General features: G+C 34.7%; 1 protein-coding gene across 7 annotated transcripts; it reads right to left on the bottom strand.

Moving 5' to 3' along the window:
- Positions 1–69: 69 nt before the first annotated feature.
- TMPO (thymopoietin) lies at positions 70–27,235 on the bottom strand. 7 transcript variants are annotated; one of them, XM_074326185.1, is made up of 10 exons: positions 26,218–27,080; positions 19,463–19,589; positions 17,637–17,795; positions 16,569–16,661; positions 12,326–12,423; positions 5,919–6,038; positions 5,724–5,819; positions 5,205–5,315; positions 4,126–4,211; positions 70–2,837 (listed from the first exon to the last, which is right to left on the bottom strand). In XM_074326185.1, exons 1-10 carry the CDS (start codon positions 26,494–26,496, stop codon positions 2,552–2,554), a joined length of 1,455 nt encoding a protein of 484 aa, XP_074182286.1. In that variant the 5' UTR covers positions 26,497–27,080; the 3' UTR covers positions 70–2,551. The 7 variants fall into 7 exon arrangements, with proteins under 7 accessions (XP_074182286.1, XP_019587699.1, XP_074182287.1 ...); XM_019732140.2 differs by lacking the exon at positions 16,569–16,661 and having other exon boundaries at positions 26,218–27,142; XM_074326186.1 differs by lacking the exons at positions 5,724–5,819; positions 5,919–6,038 and having other exon boundaries at positions 26,218–26,902.
- Positions 27,236–27,436: the final 201 nt, after the last annotated feature.

Here is a 27,436-nt window from a genome sequence, read left to right as displayed (position 1 = left end):
TAAGAAAAAACCTTCTTCACAGGATCATTATGAGGATTAAGTGAGTCAATAAATCAAGTGCATAGAACATGATCTGGCACATAGTAAGCATGCCATAAAACAGTTTATTGTTATCTTAAGCTTTTGATGCTTTTTAATTAATTATAATAGTGTATGTATTACATGAGAATCACTAGTTTAAACAAAATCACCTTTGGGGGGATGCATGAATGATGAAGAGATAAAGGCACTCTCATCCTTGTAACCACAGCTCCCTGATAAATATACCTAGCAACATCTTTGCTTCATCTCTAAGCAAGACTAACAATCATAAGTGCCAAAGAAAAGTACTAAGACAGTACAACAGATGGGGAGGGAGAGACTGAAAAGTAGTAGTTACCATACTGTAGGGTGGGAGAGCTGCCTCTGTGAGCTTCCCTACACCATGCTGCAAGTATAATGGCTATATATCACTTACGTATGAATAAACAAGGACCTGATTACAATGATTAGAAGCAAAACATAAAGGAGTATACTGAAATGAGAACTAAAACAACAATCCAGAAATATTACATAAGAAATGTTATCAGGAAATCTCAGTCTGTGCTATCTAAAAACCATTTATTGCAATGACAAAACTAGCGGTTAATTACTTTTTATTGTTGAATTATATTGTAAAGTCTACATCTACAATTTAATCAGAAAGAAATGCTTTGCATTTACATCAAGGACACATTCATTCTAATGGAATAAAACAGACACAGACAAAGACCAAATACACATTAAAAAAAAAAAAAAGATTACGTTTTACCTTGTCCTACTTTTCCTATTTTGGACCATACCTTTCCTATTAGAAAATTGATTTTATATACATATTAAGAGTGATTTATTGTCCCACGTTTTAAAACATTAAATGCAACTTCTCACAATTTTTAATTAAAAGATTGAAAACAAAATGGGAAAGTTTAAAAAGAAAGTAAAAATAGACTATTACCTTACAGAGGAAAAGTTGAGTAAACAGTGCCCCCACTGTGGCTCATCTCAAAGAAACACTTTTACTCAGAGAGGCAAACATTTCTGACCTGGGAGTATGTTTCTCACTCCCCCTGCAGGACCAGGCTTACAAACATCTGGTAAATTGCCAATTAGGTAAAAAATGTCTACAAACTATCTAAAAGCTAAATACCAGAATGGGACTAATTCAAATCAGTGTGCTGGTCTAAATACACATCTGTAGCTTTTTCATTTTTTAAAATTATCCTTTTATTTCAGATGATATTTCAAAATAACTTACATTTTTTGTGTGCTTTATGGTCAAAGACTGTAAAATTGAAACAATTTATTAAAGTTTTTGTTTTACTTGATTCTATTGAAATTTCTTCAATTACCTACCATTTTACTTAACCAGGTTATACATGAGGTAAGTTTTAGTTAAAAAATAAAATAAATCAACCACAAAGATAAAGTTAGCCACTTCAAGGGTATACAAAAATCATAATGCCCACCTCATATTCAGAGTTTACAAATTTATGTACTAACTACTGTGTATCCAAGAAAAGTTTACTATGTAATTTAAAAGCATATATCTTTTGCACTTTTAAATCAAATTAGGTTGGGAAATAGAGGGCAAAAAAACTTGGCAAAATTTGTTTTTGGTAACAGAAGACAATGTAATACAAATTCAAATGGAACTTAACACCAGTGTTTAACGTTTCCTACTTCTAAAGAGACACACACTTATTTATCTAAAAAATATTTTGGTAGCAAATTGGTTTGACAAAATGTTTTGCTGTAAATAAAAAGTACAGATTTCCAATTATAGCCTTATAGCTAGCTAAACAGCTTTTAAAAACATATACAGCCAGCTAACAGTTCTCTAAAATGTGTATGTTACACTAAAAGATCCCTGCTAAAAATCAACAGTATTTAAATGGGTCTTACTGAAGTAGAACATCCATGATACTAGAAATCTTTTAAAAAGTGAGTACAATAGGGCTACAACAATAATGTTACCATTAAAAGTTACAGAAGAGATTATTGCCGTACTTTTCCCCATAAACACCATTAAACTTGGTTGCAGTTACAAAAAGTACAACCCCATTACTTTTTCCTTTACTGAATTTTGTTTCATATATCTCAAAAGTTTTTATTCAGCAAACAATAATTCTTAAAATCTTTTCTGTAAGAATTCAAAGTATTTAAATGTGTTGCTTCACATTACACTGCCATGTTTTGCCCTTCTTGTTTCCCAAAATACACAAAAACAATATACATTTTTCTCAAAAATGAAATAAGATGTCCACATTAAAAAAATAAAGCCTACAAAAAAGTTCCAAAGCTAAAAAAGATTATTCATATGGCACGAAGTGATCTCCTACTAGTCCGAAGTCCAAAACATTTAAATGAAGTCCATTTATATATCTTGTCTGCATTTCAATGGAATACATTTGTTGAGGTGAAATCACATTATTTTTAGCTCTTGAGTCAACAAGTGTACACAAATGCTTTTTTTTTTTTTTTAATAATTATTAAAAATAGGAGACCAAGGTGAGTGTGCCACGAGAGACATTATTTAGTTGGCATCTGTATGGTTATCACGAACAAATTTATAGAACGGATTTCGTTGGTTGGTTTCCATAGCTTGATAGACCAAAAACAAAAAAATGGCCATGACAACAAACAGCAAAATTTTTATCCACATGGGAATGAAGCGTCCCTTTTTTGTTTTTTCTGACTTGACATCTGCCAAGGGAACATATTTAGGAATATATTTAGATGAAAAAGATTCCTCCATCCTGAAATCACTGAGTTCTAATGGTCGGCCTGCAGCCCCTTTGATTGGTCTGCGGCAACTAGCACTGTTAGGAGTGAAAGGGGAAAGAGAAAAATTGATTTTAGATAAAGTCATGAGTTAGATAAAGAATATGTAATTACTACTCCTAATTCCAAAAACATTCCTTGAGGTAAACAGTAGAAAGTTGTCACATATAAAGAGTGAAGTTTGTCAACCTATATAAAACTTCTATATGTTTTCCATTTAAAAAGTTAGATGCATATCTTTTATTAGAAAATAATATTCAGAACATTGATAAATATTCACTAAACTTGCCTTCTTAAAGACTAATATATTTGGGAGATAAGAGGAAAGAAATAAGGTAGTTTTGCTGTGATTCCTTTAGTCCGGAAATAATTCAACAAGTATCTACAGTCTTTTCAATCAGAAAAGAGAAACTCTCAGGGAGAACAATGATTTCCTTCTTACTTCTAGGTTTCTGTGTAGATTTAAAAATAGGAATTAAATAGTCGATAAATGACTTACAATCCTTCAGCTTAAGAAAGTTAATTTTGAAACTGACTCAAATTCTGGTCAAGATGGTGGAATAGGGATTCTGAATTGTATATGTATCACTTTTATAAGAAAAACTTACTAAAAATTAAAAGATAATAATACTGAACATATCTCTGTATTTGAGTACATGGAGACATATACCAAAAACGTTAACAGCTAATATTTCTAATTTGTAAGACTTTGGATGATTTTTACCTATACTTTCTAATCAATGACCAAATTATATGTATAAATACAGAGGAAAAAAGTGTTACTTAACACATAGTTTGTGGGAAACGAGTAAATTCGTCATATCGCCTCTAGTTGGAACCGGCAAAAATTTTGCAAAGTAAATAAATAGAGACCTCTTTTTAAACTAAAACACTGAAAGTTTCATAGAAAAATATCAAATAGATCGAAAGATATGAATATTTTACGGAAAGTCTAATTTTGGCGAGAAAATGTCAAAAAAGCCCCATGTTACGACGCGATTTGGCAGGAAAATGCCCGCTTACAAAGTGTTAAAAACAAACAAACAAAAACCACCTGACTCAACTTTCCACAATAGGAACCGGTGGCTAGGGAGAATTAAATCACACCCAAAAGAACAGTTTGATTCTGAGAACACAGGTATAACTTTGTGAAGAGTTAACAATTAAAATTCCCATTTATATATTAAATAATCATGTTGTATATACCCTAAACATGTAAAATTTTCATGTGTAAATTATACTGCAATAAAGTGGGAAAAAATAAGTGAATAAATAAAAAATGTCCCAATAGAATATACTAATATTTGTTTCAATGTATCTGAATACCTAATTCCTGTAGGTGTAGATGCTTCAAAGGGAAACATTTCTTTAAGAATATCCCTTTCTATTCTTCTTTCCTCTTTTTCTCCCACCTAATAAGAAACAAACAACAGTTAAAATTTAGTATAAAGGTGCAACAATTAAAGTATATTTTTAAATAAAAGTTTCAGAGAATAGAATGCACTTTATCTATCCCAGCTTTTATAACTGCCATTTCTAAATTCATTATCACCTAAGTATCCACACATTTCTAAGGCTCTTCAAATTTCTTCAAGGTAAAGATATGTTAATGTGATAATGGGGGAGGGGGGAAAAATCGCCACACATTCAAATAAGGTAAAGGCAAAACCCAAAAATTCAGTGCAGCTAATATGGCAGTATAAGTTCCCCCACTAGATTTCTCATGCTTTTCATTAACATTAAGAGTATATTGCGTCTTCCTTTATTAAGAATTTTGTAATAAAATGATCAAATATAGAAGATATCAAATTAGCATGGATCTTTAACAAATTTTAGTATGTCTTTAACCAGAGTCAATCTAATCTTCCTAACTTAAAAAACATAAATATATATTTTTAACCCAATTGTTTTGCTGTGTTTACCTTTATACCCAGATCAAAATAACCTTTGGCAGATTCATTAAAACTATAATGCATCATGCAGTTAGTACTTTAAAGCTTAATTATACGTGAGTTAATCAAGTGAAGCATCATACAGACACTTTAAAGTCCCATTATTTGACCTTTCAGTGAAAGATAGTACAGCCTCCCCTATAGCCCAGATACCCGTTCAGCTCACATCCGTAACAAAGAGAACATGTTACAAGCAGCACACAAATGACCACTCCCTTAGAAACTGGAGCTTAAGAGGCACAGAGTAGCAAGAAGATAGTATTAGCATGTCATATTAGTTACTTTCTCTGTCACTAATAAAGGTATGTCCTTAAAATAATATATGCATATACACACACCCAAACCCACACCACCCCATAAAGAAGTTCTGCTCCCTCCCACTCCAAAGCCAAATAAAAATATTTCCTCTTTAAAAGATCAATGATAACATCGATCTAAATTTTATTCATTTACTTCAGCTCTTGTCAATGGTTTCTTTGGTGTTCTTCGGGGTATGTCTGAGAATTCAGTGATTGGCAGAATAGAAGCTGCATGCTTGAAATTTCCAGTCACCCTATTGACAACCTGCCAAGATTCAAATTATTCAGACTCAGAATTATCCAAACATAACAAAGAAATGTGAAAAAAAGAAAAAGATATTTCTGTAATATTTGAAACTTCCTTAATAAAAATTTAGGCAAAAGGACCCAGAAATGAACATATTGCCTGGTTCACATGTGAAGTCTTATCATTCATTAATTATTTTAGCAAAACAGTGTCCTTACAATACTTAAGATTCTTGTACAATGAATTAAATTTATATATATAGGCTATACTGAAAAATTCTAAAATTCAGAATTATGTGGGGAAAATGAGTTTAAATATTTAAAAACATGAAAATTTGAGATCTGCCAAAATTCACCACCTCCCCAATTCTAATTAAAGGGTAATTTACAAAGAAAACCACTTGTATAGTTTATGAAACATATTTACTAAAGTTTCGTTGCTTGAAGCCATTATAGTTTCAGCTATGGGAGTACTCTCTGAAATTATTGCACCATCTATACGAAAATGTTCTGAAGTATCCACCTGTTAGTTTGAAAACAAAACAAAAACAATAAATATAAAATAACCACTAAAACCCTACCAATCTGAAAACCCAATTCTAAGCAATAAGCCTTGCATCACCCTTTTCCTCGGAGTTCTTCTCGACCCTCTTGTGGATTCCCTAGTTAATGCCTGCAGAGGTCCGCCTTTTGAAGATCCACTTGTCCATTCAGTTTCAGTTAGTCCAGCTTGAGTATAGCTCTATTTAAGCATTGACACATTAAAAAGTCATATTCTAACATCAAACACCTTAATAATGGCCTTATTAGCACACTGAGAAGCCATGAAGTCGCCAAATGCCAGCATTTGCAAACAATGCTATGCCCTCTATATATTTCAGTATGTATCGATTGAACGGATATGTAGGTATCAGAAAATACTTAGTATACAGTAAAAATACACTAGAGTCCAACTATATAGCTTGCAATTATAATAAAAACGAGGGGGGGAGGCACTTCAGTTTATCACTTGCTCCTTCTGTGACTGCTGTTTGCTATTTGGCTCCAGCATTACAGCTGCATCTCTTTAGCTGTCTCAACAAAAAGGCTGAGCATGACTTTCTTTGACTTACAAGGAAGTCATCTGTTACAAGTCAGTTTCCTTTTAAAACAAAATACAAATTTTATAATTGTTAAAATAGATTAAACATTATTTTCGTGCGGTTAGGATTATTTAAATAGAATCAGTTTAAATTATTATCTATACACAGCCGTCTGAACTTAACAAGTCTCAGGTGTCACTCTTCTTAGAAACAGATATTAAAATTGAGCAGCAACAAAAACCTAGGGGTCATTTCTTTCACAAACATGCAAGCCTAGAATGTCACTGCCAAAGCTCAGTGCTACCCACTCCTCACTACAGAAAGGCAAGTGACAAACCACTGGTGACCTTCCAGTCCCAGATTCATTTCTTCCTGAAAAGCCGAGTGATTTTTCCTCATTAAAAAAATATTAAGTTAGCAGGCCCTATATATAACAGATTGAAACCGTTAGACTAGTCTTCTCAAACTGAAATTTGTGTACCAGTCACCTGAAGCTTTTGTTAAAATGCAGATTCTGATGCAGTAGCTCTAAGGTGGAGCCTGAAGGTCTGCATTCCAAGTAGGAAGTTATTCAACTTTGATGCCACTATTACCAAATGATACTTTTAAATCCTTTTCACTAGAAAACAGCCATCAATGATTAGTAGTATACTAGAGTGCGCTTTTATTGTCACTTTTGCTTTCAAGCTAATATTTTATTTAGGTAACGGATGTTTTTTTATATCCAAGTCAGTGTCTATTAATTTCAAAGACATATATTTTACTCTCACACTGGACAAGAGCAGTCATCCAGTAAGTATGCTTATTTGGCTGGAAATATTACTGCCAAAACCGCACAGGGTACAATCTCATAGAACTGATTCTGTAATTTCCTTTTGACTCACAATAGAACCTCTGGGTTCCTTTTCCTGCTGTTAATTAGGACATATTTGCTGAACGCACACTTAATGTTAGTCAAAAGACAAATCTGGGAACAAATTATATGTAACAAATACTTAAGAGCTAAATTCCTGATTATTTGAATAGAGGGAAACAATAGTTCTAGTGTCAAACCTGGCAGCACAGTATCATTCGGGCAGCTTTTCAAAATATGTCAAATGCCCTCAGTCCCGCCTTAGACTAACCAAGTCAGAATCTAGAAGGGTCTGGGCACGGTACATTTTTATAGTTCCTGAGGGGATCCTAATGTGCAGCCAGAGTTGAGAACAACTGGCTTAAGATAATATAACTGACTCTGAGGCATCTCAAAGCCAAGTATTGTTTTAAACTACTTTCAACACTACTTCCTCTTTAATAATCAACTGCTCAATGCCAATAAAAATTAGATTTAAAAAATATTCCGGTTTGATAGTCTATCTGGTATTATCAGTATATACTATTTTAAAACTCTTCAAAGAATTAAAAACTACATTGCTTGAAAGTTCTAATAAAGTTATCAGTTATGCAACTGATACAAAATAAAGACCAGATGTTTTACCTTTGTCCATAAAGGTAGGGAGGTCGGGGAGAAAAAACATCCTTTTTCCTTAAAATTCGTTATTGACCAAATTCCAGGGTTTTCCATGTTACGTTTTTTAAAATATATAATTGAAATAATCTCTTCATAAAAGACTTTATCAAATATCTGTTGAAACTATTATGGTTAATAAAAAAGGGCCAAGCTCCATTTAACGATTCTTTATTTTCTTCCATGGAAGGAAACACAAGAAACTCATTGGTTACCTGTAGGAATACTGAAGAATAGAAGTGGGAAGGACACTTTTCCCTATAAGTCATTTATACTTTCTTTTGTTCAGGTTTATTAAATTCTTTAGTTGAGGACTAGCAACCAATTCTATTAGTTCTTTATTTTCATTATCTAATTTAGAATTACTCATCTTCACAGAAAGCTAATTGACAACCCTTCACACAACCAGAAAAGATATTCTGAAGATACAAAAAATTTTTTTCTATCAGAATCCACTATAAACAAGTGACTTTGAGAAAAAAAAAATTAAAAAATAATAAAATTACAATTCAGTGTTATAACTTCTTAGCAAGATGGACCAAACAATTACCAATGGCAAAGAAATACACTGCTATGTAAAATTAGTAGTTAATGTGATTGCTATATGTTCTGTGGCCAAAATCCAAAATAAGAATTGGAGGGTCATCTATTTTGAGCAAGATGTTCTACAAAAGTCCTGAATTTATCATAGAGACAAACAGGTGGAAGAAACAAAAACCTTCTTACAGTACCTTTCGATAAGCTATCAGGTAAAAAATTATTCAGAAAACACTAGGCAGTTGAGGAATGTGACAATGCAGAAGCTGAGATATTAAAGGAGGCTATAAACCCGTGAGTAAAAATACAAGCTATAAACAAAAAATTTACACAAAACTAGGTTATAAAAGGAAATAGGTTAATTAAAAGCCATCTTACTCTAAAGAACTATCAATTTAAGTAAAACGTGACCAATATAGTTATTTGTATTAATTTTTTAAAAAGCAGGGCCATATTCCTCCGTTAGAGATAGGTACTCATACATTGCTGGTGAGAATGCAAAATGCTTCAACTACAAGTATTATGCAGAGGAATTTGGTAACATCTAGCAAAATTACCCAGCATTTTCACTTCTAGATTTCCTGAAGATAAACTGGCTAAAATATTACATGATACATGTAGAAGGCTATTCGTTGGTTCTTTTTTGCATTTTACAAGCTAGCATATAACTGAAAACAATCCATATATTCACCAAAAAGAAAGTGGCTGACTAAATTACAGTACATCCATAAAATGCACTATATAACGCAGTGGTACAAAGCAATGAGGAAGAAGGCTGTACTATATTCTGTCATGAAGTGAATTCCAGGGTATGTGTGTAGATAAGACAAAAAGAAATGTACAATGTATGCTGCCTTTCATCTAAAGAGGAGGTATATAAATAATATATAAATCTATGTAGTTACCTACATTTTCAAAAAGAAACAAATTGCTAACCAAAACTTAATAAAAATGATTACTGGTGGATGGGAAGAACAAAGATAGAAGCCAGATTTCTGAATCAATCTATTTTACCTAAATAAAATCATACACATGTCCTCAATAATAATAAATGAACAAGAAAAAATTATTTCAAGTGACTTTAAGATATTCAGCGTAAGAGAAAAAAGATACAAATATAAAAGAAGTTAAATAGGCCTGAATTCATAAATTTGATGAATTCATGATTTATTTTCTCTTTCTAAAAAATAAGTACTCCTAGCTCTACCTACTGAAAAGGCCTAGAAGCAATGACAACCCAGTAAGAATGAACAACCTAGCATCCAGATTGTAGGTAGCCTCCAAATAATATTTTCTATTACAAGGATTAGAGTTCTTAAGAAAAATGGCCGATATGATAATAGGCAGGAAATTTTAATGAGCATGGGCCATTTTACTGTGCCAGAAAATGAGAAAGACAAATGGGGTCAAGAAAAGGATACAGGAACCAACTCAGTAATTCCCAGTGGCTAAAGATGGCACAGTTTGAACATGAAGAATGACTGCAACTGATCATAAATCAAATATATAAAAATCACACCAGTAAAAAAAAAAAGTATTTATCACCTTTCAAAGTGACTAGGGCACTTTAACTTGAAAAGTGGCAAATAAAAGGCAAGAAGCAAGCATTTATCCTGGCTCTCTTGTATGAATTTTATTTCATGGTAACTAAGCAGTTCATGAGGAAAAGTTCTTTATAAAAGAATTCCAGTTATAAATGTAAAGGAATGAGAGAATGAGAAAAATCACCATCTTACAAACCTCAAATAAAACAATGGGTCTGGGTAATAATCATAAATTGCTGTCATTACCATTAAATGAAAGGGTGACGTGGAACTTTATAATGGATGGATTAGGCTTTCAACATTTGAACCCATTACTAATTAATTCTAGCATCTCCAAAAGGACATCATTTGCCTCCTGAAGTGATGCAGTTATGAAGGCCACACCTTTTATGAAACATTCTTGTCTAAGAAACTGAACCTGAATCTAACCGACCCTCTAATCCGTGTGGTAGCTACTAGCCACATGTGGCAATTTAAGTTAAATAAAATTTAAATTTAAATTTCTCAGCCACACTGACCACATTCCAAGTATTCAATACCCAAATGTGGCCAGTGGCTACCACAATGGACAACAGTTACAAAACATTTCCTTCATCACAGAAAGGTCTACTGCATAGCCCTAAATAAGTCTCACTCCTAGACAGGAAATATAGGGTATAGAAGAGCAAATTCAATGACACTTGAAGAAGCAATCTGCAAAACCCAAAATGTGGGTAATTCTGCGGCGAACTGACCTGGTTTCTTCACCAAATGAGTGGAGAGGAAACAATTATACCCGAAAAAGCTACAGAGTCAAGGGATAAAACAATATAAAACAAATAATATGTGAAGTTTGGATCCTGACTTGAATAATTTAATCATAAGGAACATTTCTGAAACTGGAGGAATTTGAACACAGATATGAAAACTATCAATTTTATTAGGTGTGATAGTGGCATTACGCGTGTATGTGTATACAAACAGCTATCTTTTAGAGATATACATCGAAATACTGACATTTTAATGTATGAAATGATATATCAGATTTGCTTTATTATAATCCAGGAAAAAGGAAAACAAAACTAAAAGGATTTTTAAAAGCTGGAGGGTGCAGGTAAAGATGAAATAAAACTGTTGAGGCTCTATGACTGGAGGGTTATTAAACTCTTCCCTCCACTTTTCTACCTTTTTAAATTTTGTATAATAAGGCTATTGCCTAATTCTGCCTGTTGTTTCCTAAATCTACTCTCCTTTGACCATCCTATTGCTCAGTTTAGATTCCTCAACTCAATTACCCCTTAAACTACCTTTCATACCATCCTTCCTCCCTCATTTTAACCTATTATCTGACCAGTCACACTTTCTTGCTAGCACTCTAGCATCTTGCCTTCATACTCTGGGCCAAAATTCTCCATGCTTATCTATTTCAGTGTCCTTCCCCAAATTTTCCTACGTCCTGTATTAATTGCATTTTGCCTCACCCACAATAAAAAAAGTAAATTTTCATCTAGAATAAGGAAAGAAAACAGTGTAGTCTTAGGGTCAGACTAGCTCCAGAGTTGAGGGAAAAGTCACAGAACACAGGCAAAAGTAAAAGTAAAGTCAGAAATCTAGAAAAACACAAATATAACACTCTTCCCGTCTTTTAAAAAGATTGTATCAGAATTGCATAGGCATTTCCATCTTTTAAAATACTTCTCTTAGAAAGACAAATACCATATGATATCACTTATGAAGAATCTAAAGAACAAAATGAACAAACAAAACAGAAACAGATTCATAGATCCAGAGAACAAACTGATGGTTGCCAGATGGGAGGGGGTTGGGCACTGGGAGAAAAAGGTGAAGGGATTAAGAAGTACATATTGATAGTTACAAAATAGTCATGGGGATGTCAAGTAAAGCATAGGGAATGTAGTCAATGATATGGTAATACCTATGTATGGTGCCAGGTGAGTACTAAACTTATAAAGCGAGGATCACTTTGTAAATTATATAAATGTCTAACCACTATGCTATACATTTTAAACTAATATTTAATGTTAGCTATAATTGAAAAAAAAAAATTAAAAAAAAAAGAAGATATGGTCAAAAAAAATACTTCTCTTAAAAAACAGGATGACTGGCTTGAACTATGCTTAGCACAGAATCAAACACAAATGAGACATTAAACATTTTTGCACAGGCTACACTACTGACAAAAAAAAAAAAACAGAAACTTTAGATTTCTAATGCTATTTGATGAACAATGGAATGAACACTTTATTGAGTACGCTGGAATCTGGGTGTCAACTATTAACCAAAGGCTAGCACACAGGCAAATTAGTGTTGTCTGGAGATTACTTATACCTAAACACAGTGATCATAAAACTAAATATACCTGATTTTGCTCAACTCTTCTTTGCTTGAGTGTTACTGGAGTCTTTGCTCTGCCCTTTAGTGGTTCTCTCTTCTCAAGCTTGAGCTCTATTTTAGAGTCTGCAAATAACATCAGAGAAACCATTACTCTTCGAAACACAATAAACTATAATCGTCTTAACATTATTTTGGAATGTTGGTTTTAGGCACGTTAATATGTAAAACAAGTTTGTCTATTGATATTAGTTACCTCAACATACCAAAACTGCTTAACCACAATTTATCTTTAAAATTTTTATTTCCCATTCTTATTTTATTCCATTTCTATTTATCTCCCCCACTCTTTAATCTGATCACTACTTCCTATTTATTCTCCTTTCCTTTTTCTAGGACAAAAGCCTGAAACATAAAAGTAAATTCAAACTGTTCCCATGGAGACTTTTCACTAAAAAAAATTTAGATGTGGGAAGAGAACATTAAAATATACAGTTGTTACCATTCTATTGTCCATACAGTACAAAGATTAGTTTTTAAATTAAAATTTGGAATATGAAAAGGAAAAAGCTATAGGGAGTTTTATGGGGAAAAAACCTATACGGTACCAGGCTTATAACAAAGTTAACGCAAGAACATTAATATGTAATTGCAGTTTAAGTCTCTCCTCCCTTCTTTTTTGATGTGATTATAAAAAACCTGGGTACAGCTGAGGAGGTAAGGAGGAATCTTATTGGCAGAAAAGTACAACAAATCACAGGCTAGTTCTTTGTCCCCTCCCCATAATACAAGTAAGATTAACATTTCCTTGAACCAAAGCTAGTGCATATATATTATTTAGCATATCACCATGATGGTTATTAACCTAACTCATATATCTTTTCATAGGCTTCAAAATTCCATTCCCATGTCTTGATTTTATCACTATTTAGAGCTGGATATATTAAAAGACTGATGTAAATTTTAGTTAACTTCTACATTTTTGCAGCCATTTAACATCCTATAGCAAAATTAGTGTCAGTTGTTACTTCTAAAACCTGTTATCAAAACTTCTAGACTTTCTTGTCAGAGATAGAAATGGAATCAATTCTTAAATAAAAGCTTAGTTTTGCATTAATTCAATGCAGTTATACTAAAAAGTAGTCAAAATAGTCATGTGTCTTGCTAACTCTAGTACTGGTCAGTCCAGGATCTACTTACAAGCTTCCCCCAAATGAACAGTGATTTGTACCATGATATTCAAATAGTTCAATCTTTACTTAGGATTAAGGTGTCAACCCCACTTCCCAGTGCTCCTAATAATAAACCTATAAATATACCTATGTTGAAATAGATACTTAGCATTATAAAATCTTAAGCTTTGTTAAGTGAGATTCTAAGAATTAGAAAGCATCATAAGAACCCAATAGTAGTTAAACAGAAACTAAACAAAATCTGTATCAGGTTACAGATTAATTCCTCTTAAAATTTTAAAATTCCAACAGCCAATGAAAACATAGTGCTCAGAGAGTAAAAAACAATATTTAGAATATTTTCAACTACACCGTTGAAATGTCAAGTGAGTTTCAATGATGAAATGATAAAGGGATGTTCATCCACAAATATCTAACTTGTTGCAACTCCAAGAATAAAACACACATACAACATGTTTCTGGAGACCACACAGAACTTCAAATTTAACAACTTTATTGAATTTGCAGAAGCATTCTACAGTAATACATTTTAAAATCACATAGCACTTAGTAGGTACATGTATACATGTACATTTCACAAGACAAATAACAAATAAAATTACTCCCACAAAGCTGCAAAGATGGACATGTGTAGTCTAAGAATATGGCTAAAAGTACCAAAGGGAGCATATTTTGCTTATATTTAATACTATTTCCATAAAAACACAAAGAAATTCGATTATCAAATGCCTCTACAGTTAGACTCTCTCATCTTACAATCATAGAAATGAAAACACAGGATAATATACTGTTTTATATAGACACACAGACACTGGGATATAGTATGATTTCTTATGACTTTTTTAAAAAAACTAACTTAAATTTGCTTTTAGAATTTTGACTAAGCCTATGAATGACAACATACCTTGAAAGTATTACTTTTTAAAAAAAAGCCCCATCGTTCCAGTGTCTAGGTCACCTGACAAACTACAGTGATGGTGAGAATGCACTATCCTTGAATATTATGGTCTGGAGCAGGATTTCTCAGAGTGGTCCACAAACTGTTTGCTACCAGTCCATGAAGAAATGAGGCACTTACAACAGAATATAAATCAGCAGTTTTCTCTATCAATAAAATTTTACCACATAAATAAACCCTGTCATTGATCTAAAAAGGGTCTCTAGATTAAAATTCTGGTGTATGCTTATCTTATCTGTGGATCAGTAACAGTTTGTAGACTGACACCGTGAGTTGCAATGATCTAGAATATTATGAATGATACTAAAGACATAAGTAAAAAACAAAGTGAGAACATAAAAGAAAAATACAGAAAAGTTCTAGCAAGTGAAAAGATATTTAGACCAGTGAAGAGTCTACATATACTCTAGTAAATGGTATTTTCTTAGTTTTGAAGAGTATAAAATAGGAAAGAGTGAACTATTTGAGATAAAAATGTGAAATCGAGAAAGCTTTAAATTATTTTTATCAGGCTATCTGTGCAACTTCAAAAAAAGGGACATTTCTATGTAGGCAATTACTTTTAAACTATAATTTGATGGCTAAACCCCCATCTGGAGACTAAAAAGACCTTAAAAGAAAATTTGGGGAAACAAGTACTTGAAATGCCTAGAAAATCTGCTAAGTTCCTCATATCAAAGATAGATATCTTTATTTTTAATTTTATTAGTGTTTATTTCCACGCTTTTTAACTACTTTGTGAACTTCTCCTCCAAATAATGTTCCACCTTTAAAGGGAGTCACAGCCAGCTTATTCTTAGAAGCTGGATTAATTTTGCAGTCCTTCAGCCAGAGATAACGGCGACCGAAAGTGGAAGAGCCCATGATTTGGGCAGCCATCTTTACTTCATCAAATGCAGCATCACAAAGAAATGAGGCTGCATCATGTGTTTTGCTCAGAATCCCAAGGGCTTGGTGCACATGACTAGGATCTGAGCTAAGAATTTGTGCAGCCTGACTAATGTCTGCCTGCATAGCCCGAACTACAAAGGCAGTATGGGTTGCAATCTGCAACGCTGATGCGGCAGCTTCATATGTTCTACGAAGTGCTAAGTCCAACTGTTTATCAGTGGAAGCTGCCTGAGTATCTGCTGGTGGAGTGGCTTCGGAAATAAACCCCAGGATTTCATCATCTACTTTTGGAACTGATAATATCTGTGTTGCCTCTTTGGAAGAAATCGGATACTTGCATGCCAGTGAAGGCAGTTGCCTGTCAATTTGCTGCCACTCCTCTTTAATTACTTTCAAAATAGATCCGTGGAAAGGAAAAGATAGTTCTGGGGCATCTGTTTTATCATGCTGTGATTGCTTAGACACTTCTATGCCTAAGGTAGCAAGTGAGTGAGAGACAACAGTTTTGGCAAAAGAAGACATTAATTCAGATCCACCTGTATTTTGAAATGCCACAAAGGAACCCGAATCCTTTTCCTCCTCTGACTTTTTATTGAGTCTAGGCAATTTTCGTGGAGGAGACAGGGATCTAGTTTCTTGAAAATTAGACTGATCAATTCTCTTCCATATGTTTTCTACATCCAGTGGGGGTGCAGAGTTAGAAGTCCCAGGCAAATTGCTTACCCCACCCTGGACCAACAGAGAATTGACATAATCTCTGATTGCCTGAGCAAGTGGTGGAGAAATTACTTGTGATCTCTCAGACTCTTCTAGTGTTTTCCTTTTACTGGAGAGAATCGACTGATCTGAACCCTGGGACCTCTCAGTACATACTGGTTGACTTCCACTTTTCTCTCCAGGGTAAATATTTTCTACTACATCTTTATAACAAGTAGTGGTGGTTTCTTTAATCAGTGAAGGAGAAGCTGCAGCAGAGACCAACAGGGCAGCGAGTTCATGCTGAGAAGACGTCGAAGAACTTTTCTCTAAACACCTATCATGGCTAGACTTGGAGGAAATAAACAAATTCCCTCCAGAGGCTAACTTATGCATCTGTTCCCTGCCAGGCAAGGTTGTGGCAATAAGAGGTTCCCTAGGTGGGTATCCCTTAGATGTATGTACTTTCTTAGCTGCCTGTAGTTCAGTCCTGCCCAAAGGAGGACGGGGGGAGATGTCAGGAAAAGAAATACCCTGAAAAAATCCACCAGAGGGAGTAGTTGGAAGTTCAGAAAAAGGAACAAAATCCCTAGTGGACTTCACTTTCTTGTGTTCTTTCTTCTTTCCTGTAGAGGCAAAAGAGGCAGGAAGTTTAAGCATTACTTGTGTTTAAGCTGATTTTATTCTTTGCCTCCTTGCTAACATAGTGCTGTTGAAGGAAAAGACTATATTTCATATTCTGAAAAACCAATTTGACAGGCTGTGCCCTGGCATGCAATGCTTATGGAGATATAAGCAATTTGGGTCAAATTCATGAAATAAATAAACATTTCACATGAATTAAACATTTATAAATACCAACTTTTTCTTAAATTTTAAAAGCTCATTTATTTCTTGCACTATTTTCAAAAATATTTAAATATCATGGTCAAAATTGCTTAAAATAGTCAACTAAAATATGTCAAAATATTTGCTTTCAAGTTGCTTTGAAATCATATTATCCAACAAAAACTACAAATTTCAATGCCTATCAATACAGAAGGATAAAACGTGCCATATGTAAATACTACTGCTATGTATTACTTACAAGGAATAAAAAAGATGTAATAAATCAATGAGATCTTGATAATAAAAAAGTGACAAGTTTAGCATATCATTTATATAGATCTTTTAAAGTACAAAATAATACCATGTATTAGATAAATGCATATGAAAAAGTATTTAAAAATAGGCTGAAAAGATAAACATCAAATTAACGACAGTGGTTGCTTCTATGGAGATGATAGTTGGAAAGGGGTAAGAGGGGGAACTTTGTCTTTATTTTCAATACTTTATTTTAGAAAAATGGTATTTGAAGGAAAAAAGATAAAGGTAGATGGTAATTTTAGATGACACAAAATTAGACATTTGTACTTTTGTTTCTTAAAATTCTCAACAAAAGGTATTTATAAATCAAATTATGTGGAGAATTACTCTAATGATATGAACAAAAACTACATATATCTTGGTAATATTTAAAATTTTGTCTTCATCATGATTACTTTATCTTATGAATCTGAAAAAAATCACATACATTTAATTAACATCATTTAAAATTTTACCTTCCTCGTTGTCACTGTATCTGTCAGAGTCATTACTTCCATTCTGTCTTGTATTTTCTGCTGAAGAAGAAATTGTTGGCAAAGGAGTAGAAGATCTTGATTCTGTTCCTTGTTCCCTCAGTTTCAACAATTTTTTCTCATATAGCTTCCTGGTTGTTCCTGTTAAGGCAGAACTTGCTTTAGTAGTTGTATCGCCTAATGTAAGATACAACTCAGACATTATCTTTAGCAACATTAAAATGTAACTTTCACTCTTTCCGTCCAAAATTTAAGTGCTTAAAAATAATATGTGCAAATTCTTTTATAAAAAGGTGTTTTTCTGGTATTTTAATACATAATTACAACAATGATTCTTTTATAGCATGGACTACATAGTAGATTGATACAGGTCTTACTAGACCACATACTGAAGAGCTATGTACAACTGAGTATTTTGGGGTGAAAAGCTTTGGACTTTGCCTGTTTTCTCCAATACAAAATAACAGTATTTGCCTTTACAGAAAATTGTTATTAACAGATTGCATTCCTCTGAATTACTATGATTAAAACCCTACAACTCTAAGATATTAATACGCCTATAAATAGCCATTCAATTATGGGAAAAGTCCTATAAACGACATTTTAAAAAATTAAATATATTTCACATGATTAAGAGGGTCAGAGGGTACAAAATTCCAGTTATGCAAGATGAATAAGTTCTGGAAATCTGATGTATAACATAGGTCATGGTTAACAATATTGTATTACATACTTGAAATTTGCTAAGAAGGCAGATCTTAAGTGCTCTCACCACATACACAAAAGAAAACTAAAAACTGTTAGGTGATGGATATGTTAATTAACTTGATTACGGGTGATCATTTCACAATTTTATGAATATCAAAACATCAAGTTGTACACCTTAAATATATACAACTTTTGTTTGTCAGTTATATCTCAATATAGCTGGGGGGAAAAATGAACAACTGGTATACCAACATGTAATTTAATGTAATAATTATACGTAATAATATACATTTTTCAGCATCTCCCTTTTGGAATTTTAAATGAAATTTAAATTTAAAATGGATATTAAAAGTCTGCTGGTAATTATATTAACAGACTTTTAATCATCTATTTAGAAATTGTGTATTAAATAAAAGAATTTAGACAACATTCTAAGTCCATTTACGCCTATAGGAAAAAACAGAACGACAAATCTCCAGTGTTCAAACTTTTACGCAACTCACTCAGAAGATCAAAACAGTACATAGACCTTCCTTATCTTGAGGTTATTGCCAAGATCCTCCAAAATTAAGGCATAATCAGACTTGCAAAATCACCAAAAGTAACCAAATGATGGAAATCCAGTGTATTTAGTTCCAAGTTTTCTTTTTAGTTTGTTTCTTAGGATATCATTCTTGAATTCCAATCAACTCAAGACTTTTTAAAATGTACTTTTAGTAACTGAAAATGGGTACTATGCTGGGAACTGAGTAACTTGAGTTATTGTAAAAAGTCTGTCACTAACTTACTTATTTGAATGAATTTGGACAGCTATGTTACCTCAGATTTTCCTCAACTCACATATAAGACTCACGTGTCTCACCAGGTAGTGTGATATGAGCACCATATGAAACCATCTCAACAACAGAGGCAAGCTTGGAGATTCTAGTTCAATTCTCCCATTTTATTTCCCTAATTTATAGTTAAGAAACCTAAGTTCTTGGTCATATATATGTTTAACAACTGACTGGCCCTGGGAACCCAAACTTAACTGCTAGGCAAGAAGGAAAAACGATGGGTTCTGCTCCATAGAAAAGATATTTCACATTTTATCATCTTACCCACAATAGGACCAGGATTCACTCCATATTTCACAAGCTGATCCAGAAGGTCTTCATTAGTGAGTTCTGTTACATCGACATCATCTTTATCTTCTGGTCTGGGTTTATCAGTTTTCCTGGTGGCTTTCTGTAAGTAAAGTCCAGTTATCATTTCCACAAGAATTTAAAAATTAACTTACTATGTAAGTAACACTATATTCAATAAACATGGAAATTCTCCTTCAAGTTGATTTAGTTATATTAAGCCTTGGCAATTTGATTAAATTAAAAGTGATTCACTGTTTGGAGACATTTTCTAAATTTGGTTATAATTACAAAAACCTAATAGCCAAGCAAGTAACTCAAATTTTAGACATTACTGTTAAAATAGTCAGTTGTTGGCTAATCTGTCTAAAAAGGAGGTGATGGCATAAAAAATTCAAACAAGCAAATAGACTGGATTTAAACATTTTCATTCATATAACTGTAAAAACAATTTACTACTGGCTTCTTCCAATAATATTTAAAAGTTTAAATTAACTTAGGAGTTTAAGACTTTACCATAAAGGTTTATTCTTAGCTATGTATAAAAATGATTTCTTTTAAACAAGCATATTAGAATTTATGAAGCCCAAATGAATATTCTCTCATAATGTGGTGACTTTAGAAGCTAGTTTTTGACCCATAAAGGAAGTCAGATATATCACCTCTAATACAGCTTTGCTGCCACACTTAGTTCTACATGACCTTTTCATTAAGAATACAGTAGCTGCCCCTCCTTATCCGAGGGGGTATGTCCTAAGATTCCTAGTGGATGTCTGAAACTGTGGATAGTACTAAACCATACATATATTATGTTTTTAACTATACATATGTACCTACCATAAAGTTTGTAAATTTGGCACAATAAGAGATTAACAGCAACTAGTAAAATAGAACACCAGTAACAATATACTGTAATGAAAGTCCTGAGTAGGACGGAGCTGGACAGAGCAAGATTTTGTCACATTACTCAGAACAGCGCACAATTTAAAACTCATGTATTGTTTATTTCTGGAATTTTTCATTTAATATTTACAGACTGGTTGACCGAGGGTAAATGAAACCACAGATAAGGGGTAACACTACTATTATTAAAAGAACATGAAACAAGCTTTGAGAAAAATTAAAGAAAGTTTTTAAAATGTAAACAATGGCAGGTATCTACTGGATAAAGAACTATATAAACTTCCAAGGTTAAACAGGAAAAGGGAGCAAAAGTATGGGTACCTTTCAGGTTTGTGGCAAACAGCTCTACAAATGACTAAACACTGAACATAACAGGCCGTTTAAATAATGGCCATAAATATCAAAGCCAATTTAGGCCCAAATTACCATTTAAGGAAGAAGAGTCAATACTAGGAATATTTTATGCAAAATGGCAAAAATCATAAAGTTGTATAGACTGCTTACTTTCCAGTGATGCTGGGGAGTGGGGGGATGGGAAGGGGGCATGGGAAATCAGGCACTATATTGACCATGCATTAAAATTTGTTTAACCAACTACAAATTTAAAATACTTCATCAGAAAAGACTGAGAAATTATTTTTTAAAGATAGCTGCTAATAAGAATGATGTCAATTTAAGAGAAATCTTTAATATAATTAAAATATGGCTGTGAAAAGTTAGTGATGGTACTTTCAGAAGGCTTTATTAAACATATCGCACTCATCTAAGATCCACAGGCTCAAATCCTGAAGCAACCCATACCTTGCTATCAAAACAGTTGCCTAGAGTCTAAGAGTTCTATATATTAAAGCCTTAGATTCTTTAGAGAAAAGACTTCTTTAATCAGCCTAATCCCAATGTAAGTGAAATGTTTCAATTTTCCAAAACATGTTGGACAGATTGGAAAGAAAAACTCAACGGAAAAACCAAGCAAATTACTTGTAGATAATCCCTTCGCACCAGAAGAATGTTCAAACTCTAATTATCAACCAAACATAGAGGAATTTCAACTTCTTGCACCAGCCTGAAGTTTTCAAGAAAACTTTCTTTGGCACTCACCATATTCAACCTACTTTTTATTAGTTATTTGTATAAATGCTTTATCTTTTCCAGATGGTGAACTACTTGAGCAATAGTCCCTAAGTCTTGTTTCTTATCAAAACTTCTGGAAAAGTTATCTGTTTTAAAAAGTCTTACCCCATTGTGAGTCCTAATCTTGGGCCTGAGAATCTGCATTTTAATGTGTATCTCAGGTAATTCTGGATGCAGCATTTAAGGAGATGGCAAAAAGCAAGAGTCCTGTCATATTCATATTTGTATCCCAAGCACCTAAAATAAAGAATGCCTGACACAGGAATAGGCATCCGACAGATGTTTTGTTGAATGAATAAATGAATGAAAGTGCCATCTGGTAAGGGAAAAGCCACTTATTTTTTAAAGTCCATTTCTTATTAACAACAAAGGCTTATCAAATCAAAGCAGAAAACCAACTCTATGTTTTCATAAAATAATGAAAAACTACAGATATACCAAGTAATCTTACAAGGTCAATAAATCGGAATAAGGTAAGTCAAATAGAGCAGGGGTTCAACTACTTGATTTTTATTTTTAATTTGTAGGGAGAAAAGTCCCAGGAAAGTAATGCCATTTGATGAAATATCAAATTTAATAAGAATAAAAATTGGGTGACAGGAAGTGTGGCACAAATAATTATCAAGCCAGCAGTTTCAATAAGGAAGGAACCATTAATTGTACGGATTCCTCCCTCCAGAAAGCTATTCCTTTAAGTAAATCATGTAATTTCTTGTTTCATTCAGTCAAAAATACTCAGTACCTACTATGTGCCAGACACTGTTCTCTAGTTTATTCCCAATGACCAGATTACATCTAATATTTTTTAACTTTAAAATCCAACAGTTATAATACCACCTATGAGCTACTCTTATTTCTTAACCTCTACCATTAGTAGCAAAGATGCTGAAGTATAACAATAATTATTGTTATAAAATAGATTCTAGTGAGCACTTATTATGTACCAAGTTATATTCTAAGTCCCTTATGTGTATTAACTTACTGAATCCTAAAAATCCTGAGATAGCTACTAATATTCCCATTTTACAAGGGAGGAAACTGAAGTCAAAAGTTGCACAGCTAGCTCAGGCAATCTGCATACTATGCTATATAGTAACATCTGAATAGACTTTATGTACACATCACTTTTACAAATTTAACTCATCCGGTTCTGAAGAATGTATTATGCTATCACTGTAGTACTGTTTTGACATTAAAAACAAAAAAGAACTACACACTACCACAAATGCGATCTACCGTAATCCTCATCTAATTAAGTAGCTATTAGATTATTACTATTTTCCAAACGAAAATTGAGCAGCTGATGGGCACTGTTCATTTTTCAAGGCCAGTAAGTGGCAGATCCGGAATCTGAATCTATAACCTATACACTTAACACCTTACTGTAGAGTATGATGGCCAATTCATGATTTAATTAACATTTACATCATTAACATTAACTTTTTCTGTTTTGTTCCATGCCTTTAAATATTTTCTGTTAAGAATTCGTAATTCACAAGATTAAACCATTCAAGAATGTTATGCTCCACTGGATTCCAAATAGCTACACTGCTTTGCACCTTGGAAGGAAAAGGCAGATTGCCAACTCTAAATGTTTATTTTGTGTCGATAATCTAGATAATCTCAACATCTAAAATAACTGGTATCACCAAAAATGCATAAAATAAAAAGCTTAGAAATAAGAAAGCTAAAAACCAAAACCAAATTTTGAATATGCAAAGTATTTTTTGTCATATTATACCAAATGAATTTAAAAGACCACAGCAATGAATGAAATAAAACTCTCCTTTAATTGAAAACATTCCTCATAAACCCATGTTTAAATAGAAGGTATATTCTATGCCTTTGACAAATCTACATTAATATTTGATTTGTTTTAAAATGTCAAAAATTCACCCATCTAAAAAATTTGCATTATCTGTAACTTTCAAACATAATTTGGCTTTCTCCTAGATTATAAATAAATACACTCTAAGAAAAGTGAATCTATAGTTATTATACATGGTATACCAGCAATAACTAGAACATAAAATATATACATAAAAGGAATGTTCTAGAGAATTTATTACTATAAATGCCTTAGGTTCTTTTCTTATAAATTCAAGATATTTTTCCTATGCCTGATAAAACGTCTATCACACTCCTAAGTTAAATTATAACTCACTTTTATTTAATGTGCTTTAAAACAGAAAATGATGCTACTGACCAACTACTATTAACTTTTTCAAATTGTTGACACCATTGAGCCTAGCCAAGGGTACACATTTTTGAGTTTTAAACACTCAAGGTAGATAAGACTTAAATCTATGGCTATGAAATAATTTTTCTCTACATGTATCAAAATATTAGATGAGATTTTAAAGGGTTTAGCATGCCACTGGACGGAACAGGTTCTCTTAAAAGGTTAATTCCTTTCACTCAGCTTATTTGCGTAGTGCTAAACATCTTGGATGACATGGGAAATTTGTTGAGATGAGTAATAAACATGATCAATTATCATACAAGAAAAGCTATTAAGTTATAATGGTGGTGGGTGGGGTTTGCAGAAATCCATATCCAGTAGTTAAGAGCATGTGGTAGAAACTAAAAAATGTTGGATAACTGAATTAAAATTTAAAATTTTTACACTCAGGTCTTCTTACAACCCAAAGAACACTGGGTGGATTGGAACATACTCTTAAAAAGTTGCTGAAGGAAAAACATCAAAACCAAGATCGATGTTTCTGTCGAAAATGAATCAACATCAAAATAAGAATGAATAATCCTATTATAAACATACAACCAAATACTTTCATGGCTGAAAAATAAAACGTATGCACATAAGACTAACATAGGTTTCTACAGAAGATCTGCTTTTTTAAAATGTGCTAATGTAAATGGAAAACATTTCACTTTCAACCAAATCTTTACTGAAATAGCTTGAAAATTACTTCAAGAGGGATTTGGGGAAAAACAAAGGGTATGCTTTACTTCAAAAGTAAATTTCTGTTTATTATGGAGCAATCAAGGGGCTTTATTTTTTTTTTAATATTTGTAAACATTTATTTTCTTGAACTGAAAAAGGCTTGCTTACATCAGCACACATTGCACAGCCTTGGAAATTACACAAATTGAAAAAAAGGTTTCTTGTTCAGAAGTGCAATGAATCTTTGCTGTCCATTGATCCACTGCAAACAATGAAAACAAATTCTAAGCCACTTAAAAAGTTTCCAGCACTCATCAAATGTATTCCCTTAGGTGACAAAAAAAACACAAAAGAAGGGGAGGAGAATGCAAATAAGTGGCAGTTATTGAAGGGACATCAAAAGTGGCTTGCTTTAAATCCACAAAAAACAAGACATCAGGATCAGTAAGGTGCGGGTGGCCTTTTATTTATTGAACAAATATTTATTTGGCACTACTATGTGCCAGGCACGAAATTAAAACGTAACTTTTAAAATTCTCTAAAGCCCAGGCTAAGATTTAATTAAGTTGATATGTATCTATTACATCTTTCATTTCCACCTAGGTAGTCCAGAAAGGATATCAGACAGACTTTTAACAACTAAAGTTAAACAACATAACTTTGAAAGCAGCAGTACTTTTTGGTTTTGAGTTATACTAGTAATCAGTAGCAACAACTCCAAAGTCTACATTGTTTTACAAAGCATTCATTGTACGTTACACCACTTACTTTTTGCATTTTGTTAGGATTTGAAGTCTGGTAACTATGCAGTTTCACAGCAATAAAATAGCATACAGGAACACACAGAACAAAAAAACCAAACTATTGTCAAACAAAATATTAATTAGCTGGAGCCAATTTGAGATTTACCCGGGATTAGAGAGTCCAAATTTCGATACCGACATATCAAAATGTCATGAAATAAACCTTTCTCCTGATTCTGAACCTTTCCCTTTCCTCATGCAAAATTTACCAAAAAGGAAAAATATCCAAAAACCCAAGCCTCTAGAAAGTAGAATTTTCAAATATTTCGGCCTCAATGAAAACCGCTTAACGAGTATTTTTAAACGCTCATTTTAATTTACAGTAACGCTGCCCCGCGAAAAGATGGCCTGTCGTGAAAAAGAATAACGCAAACAAGAAAAACATAAACGGTTCAAAAAGCCCTCCACATAAAAAAAAAAACATAAAAAGGCGGGAATTTATTTCAAATTTTGGTTAGAAATTAGTATGCACAAACTGCCCTCCAGGGAGCGCTCTGAGACTCGGTTAACTAGTCATTTCGGTTAAGAAAGCGGGAAAACACGCCAACGTAACCTATAGCAGTTTCGGGCTAACCCCTCCTTAGCGCTTTCAAAAAGGGCTCGAAGTCCCAGTCCAAATACACACTCCTGGCAGCCGCAGATCAAGGAACACCCAACCACCCGCGTGAGCCCGTCACCCACGCTCAACCTCAGAGCACACGCCAACTTCACACCTACCACACACACACACACGGCAAAGACACCAGCCCTGCGTCCCCAACTTTGGGACTCTCCTCTCTCCAGCGCCCTCCCCTTCCAAAGCCTGCAAGCCCGCGACCAAGGGCCCGAATCCAGCGCTGGCAGACCCAGAGGCCAGCCACCTAGTGAGGACAGGAACAGCCCCGCCGCCGAGGAGGCCCGAGGGGGCGCCAAGGAGGGAGGACTACGAGCGCGCGGGGCACGACAACCGCTAACCGCCCGCTTTTGTGGCCCCGGCCGAGCGTCCTTACCCTGCCGACGGTGGCTCGGCTGCGGCCCGCGGCGGCGGCCCCGGAGCCAAGGACCGGGGTGGGCTCGCGTTCCTCGTCGCTGGAGAAGTCCGGGGGCCCCTTGCTGTTGGCGCCGGCGGCGAGCGGCGGTCGGTTGCGCGCCGTGAGGTGCTGCAGGTACAGCTGCACGTACACGTCTTTGCGCTGCTCCCCGGCCGGGAGCGTCACATTGTTGGCCACCAACTCACTCTTCAACTTCTCTTTCGTCAGGACCGAAGGGTCTTCCAGGAACTCCGGCATCTCGGCGACGTATCCCCTTCCCCGCTGCTCTCACACCCGCCGCTCACGCCGGCGCGCTCGCTCCTAGCCCAGCGGTGGGGGGCGGGGGGGCCGCGCTGCCGCCTCCGAGCCTCAGGGCTCCCGCCCTGGACCAACACCGCGGAGCAAAAACAAAAAAAAAACTCGCACACACAAAGCAAAGCACAAGCCGGACACAAAAGCCCCCGGAGCCGAACTACGGACCAAGTGCAGCCAAGCTAGGAGCCCGCACCAACCCCAACCCACACACTACAGCCAAGGAGAGCAGCCTGCTTCGCCCACGCCCCAAGAACACGCGCCGCCATTGGCCGGCGGCGGGAGGAAGCGCGGCGGCGATTGGCGGGACGCCTCGCGCGGGTTCCATTAGCCGCGGCGCCCTGCGAGAGGTTGTAGAAACGCAGTTTAAAAGCCTCTCGGGCGGGATCCTCGGCGTTGGGCTCGTTTCTGTTTCTCTTTTCTCCACCCTTCCCCTTGGACGCTGATAAGGGACAAGTCGTATTGCTTTTGTGCGCTGTTTCCTCTCCCTCCCCTGCTTAAGAAGCCTTTCGCCTCGTGGTGGGTCGCCTACGAACGGACCAAGTTGCACGCCAGCTGCGAGGACCCGCGCTGGGCCCGTCTCAATCTCAGGACACTGATCCACCGAAGAATAGCCGCAGCCTTTCTTTCCCCAAATGCTAGCCCTGAAAGGAAGGAAAATAAGCGAGGCGTGTTTGTAGGCACTCGTCTTCCTTGATTTGATTTACTTTCCGGGGAGGAAAGAGGAGAGCTGGCAGTTAGAGCTCTGTCTCGGCTTGCGAACGCTTCTTTTGTTCCTGAAATTGAGGAAAAGCCAGACGTCGACTACTGGGCACTTTAAAGTGCCCTTGAATTTGGGACGAAATTGTATTGTCAAATGTTCCATGTGCTTCCTACCCTAAAGGTT

This window comes from Rhinolophus sinicus, linkage group LG02 (assembly GCF_036562045.2).
Source record: "Rhinolophus sinicus isolate RSC01 linkage group LG02, ASM3656204v1, whole genome shotgun sequence".
NCBI classification, from domain to species: Eukaryota; Metazoa; Chordata; class Mammalia; order Chiroptera; family Rhinolophidae; genus Rhinolophus; species Rhinolophus sinicus.
Note: the sequence above shows the minus strand (reverse complement) of the source record. Positions and strands in the feature narration are given on the sequence as shown.

Bases quoted from the DNA above. Each gene is read 5' to 3' on its own strand.
- TMPO (XM_019732139.2), bottom strand. From the start codon at position 26,496: ATGCCGGAGTTCCTGGAAGACCCTTCGGTCCTGACGAAAGAGAAGTTG. The intron at 19,590-26,217 runs GTAAGGACGCTC...CTTTACTTACAG, and splicing joins GCCGAGCCACCGTCGGCAGG to AAAGCCACCAGGAAAACTGA. The intron at 16,662-17,636 runs GTAAAATTTTAA...TTGCCTCTACAG, and splicing joins ATACAGTGACAACGAGGAAG to GAAAGAAGAAAGAACACAAG.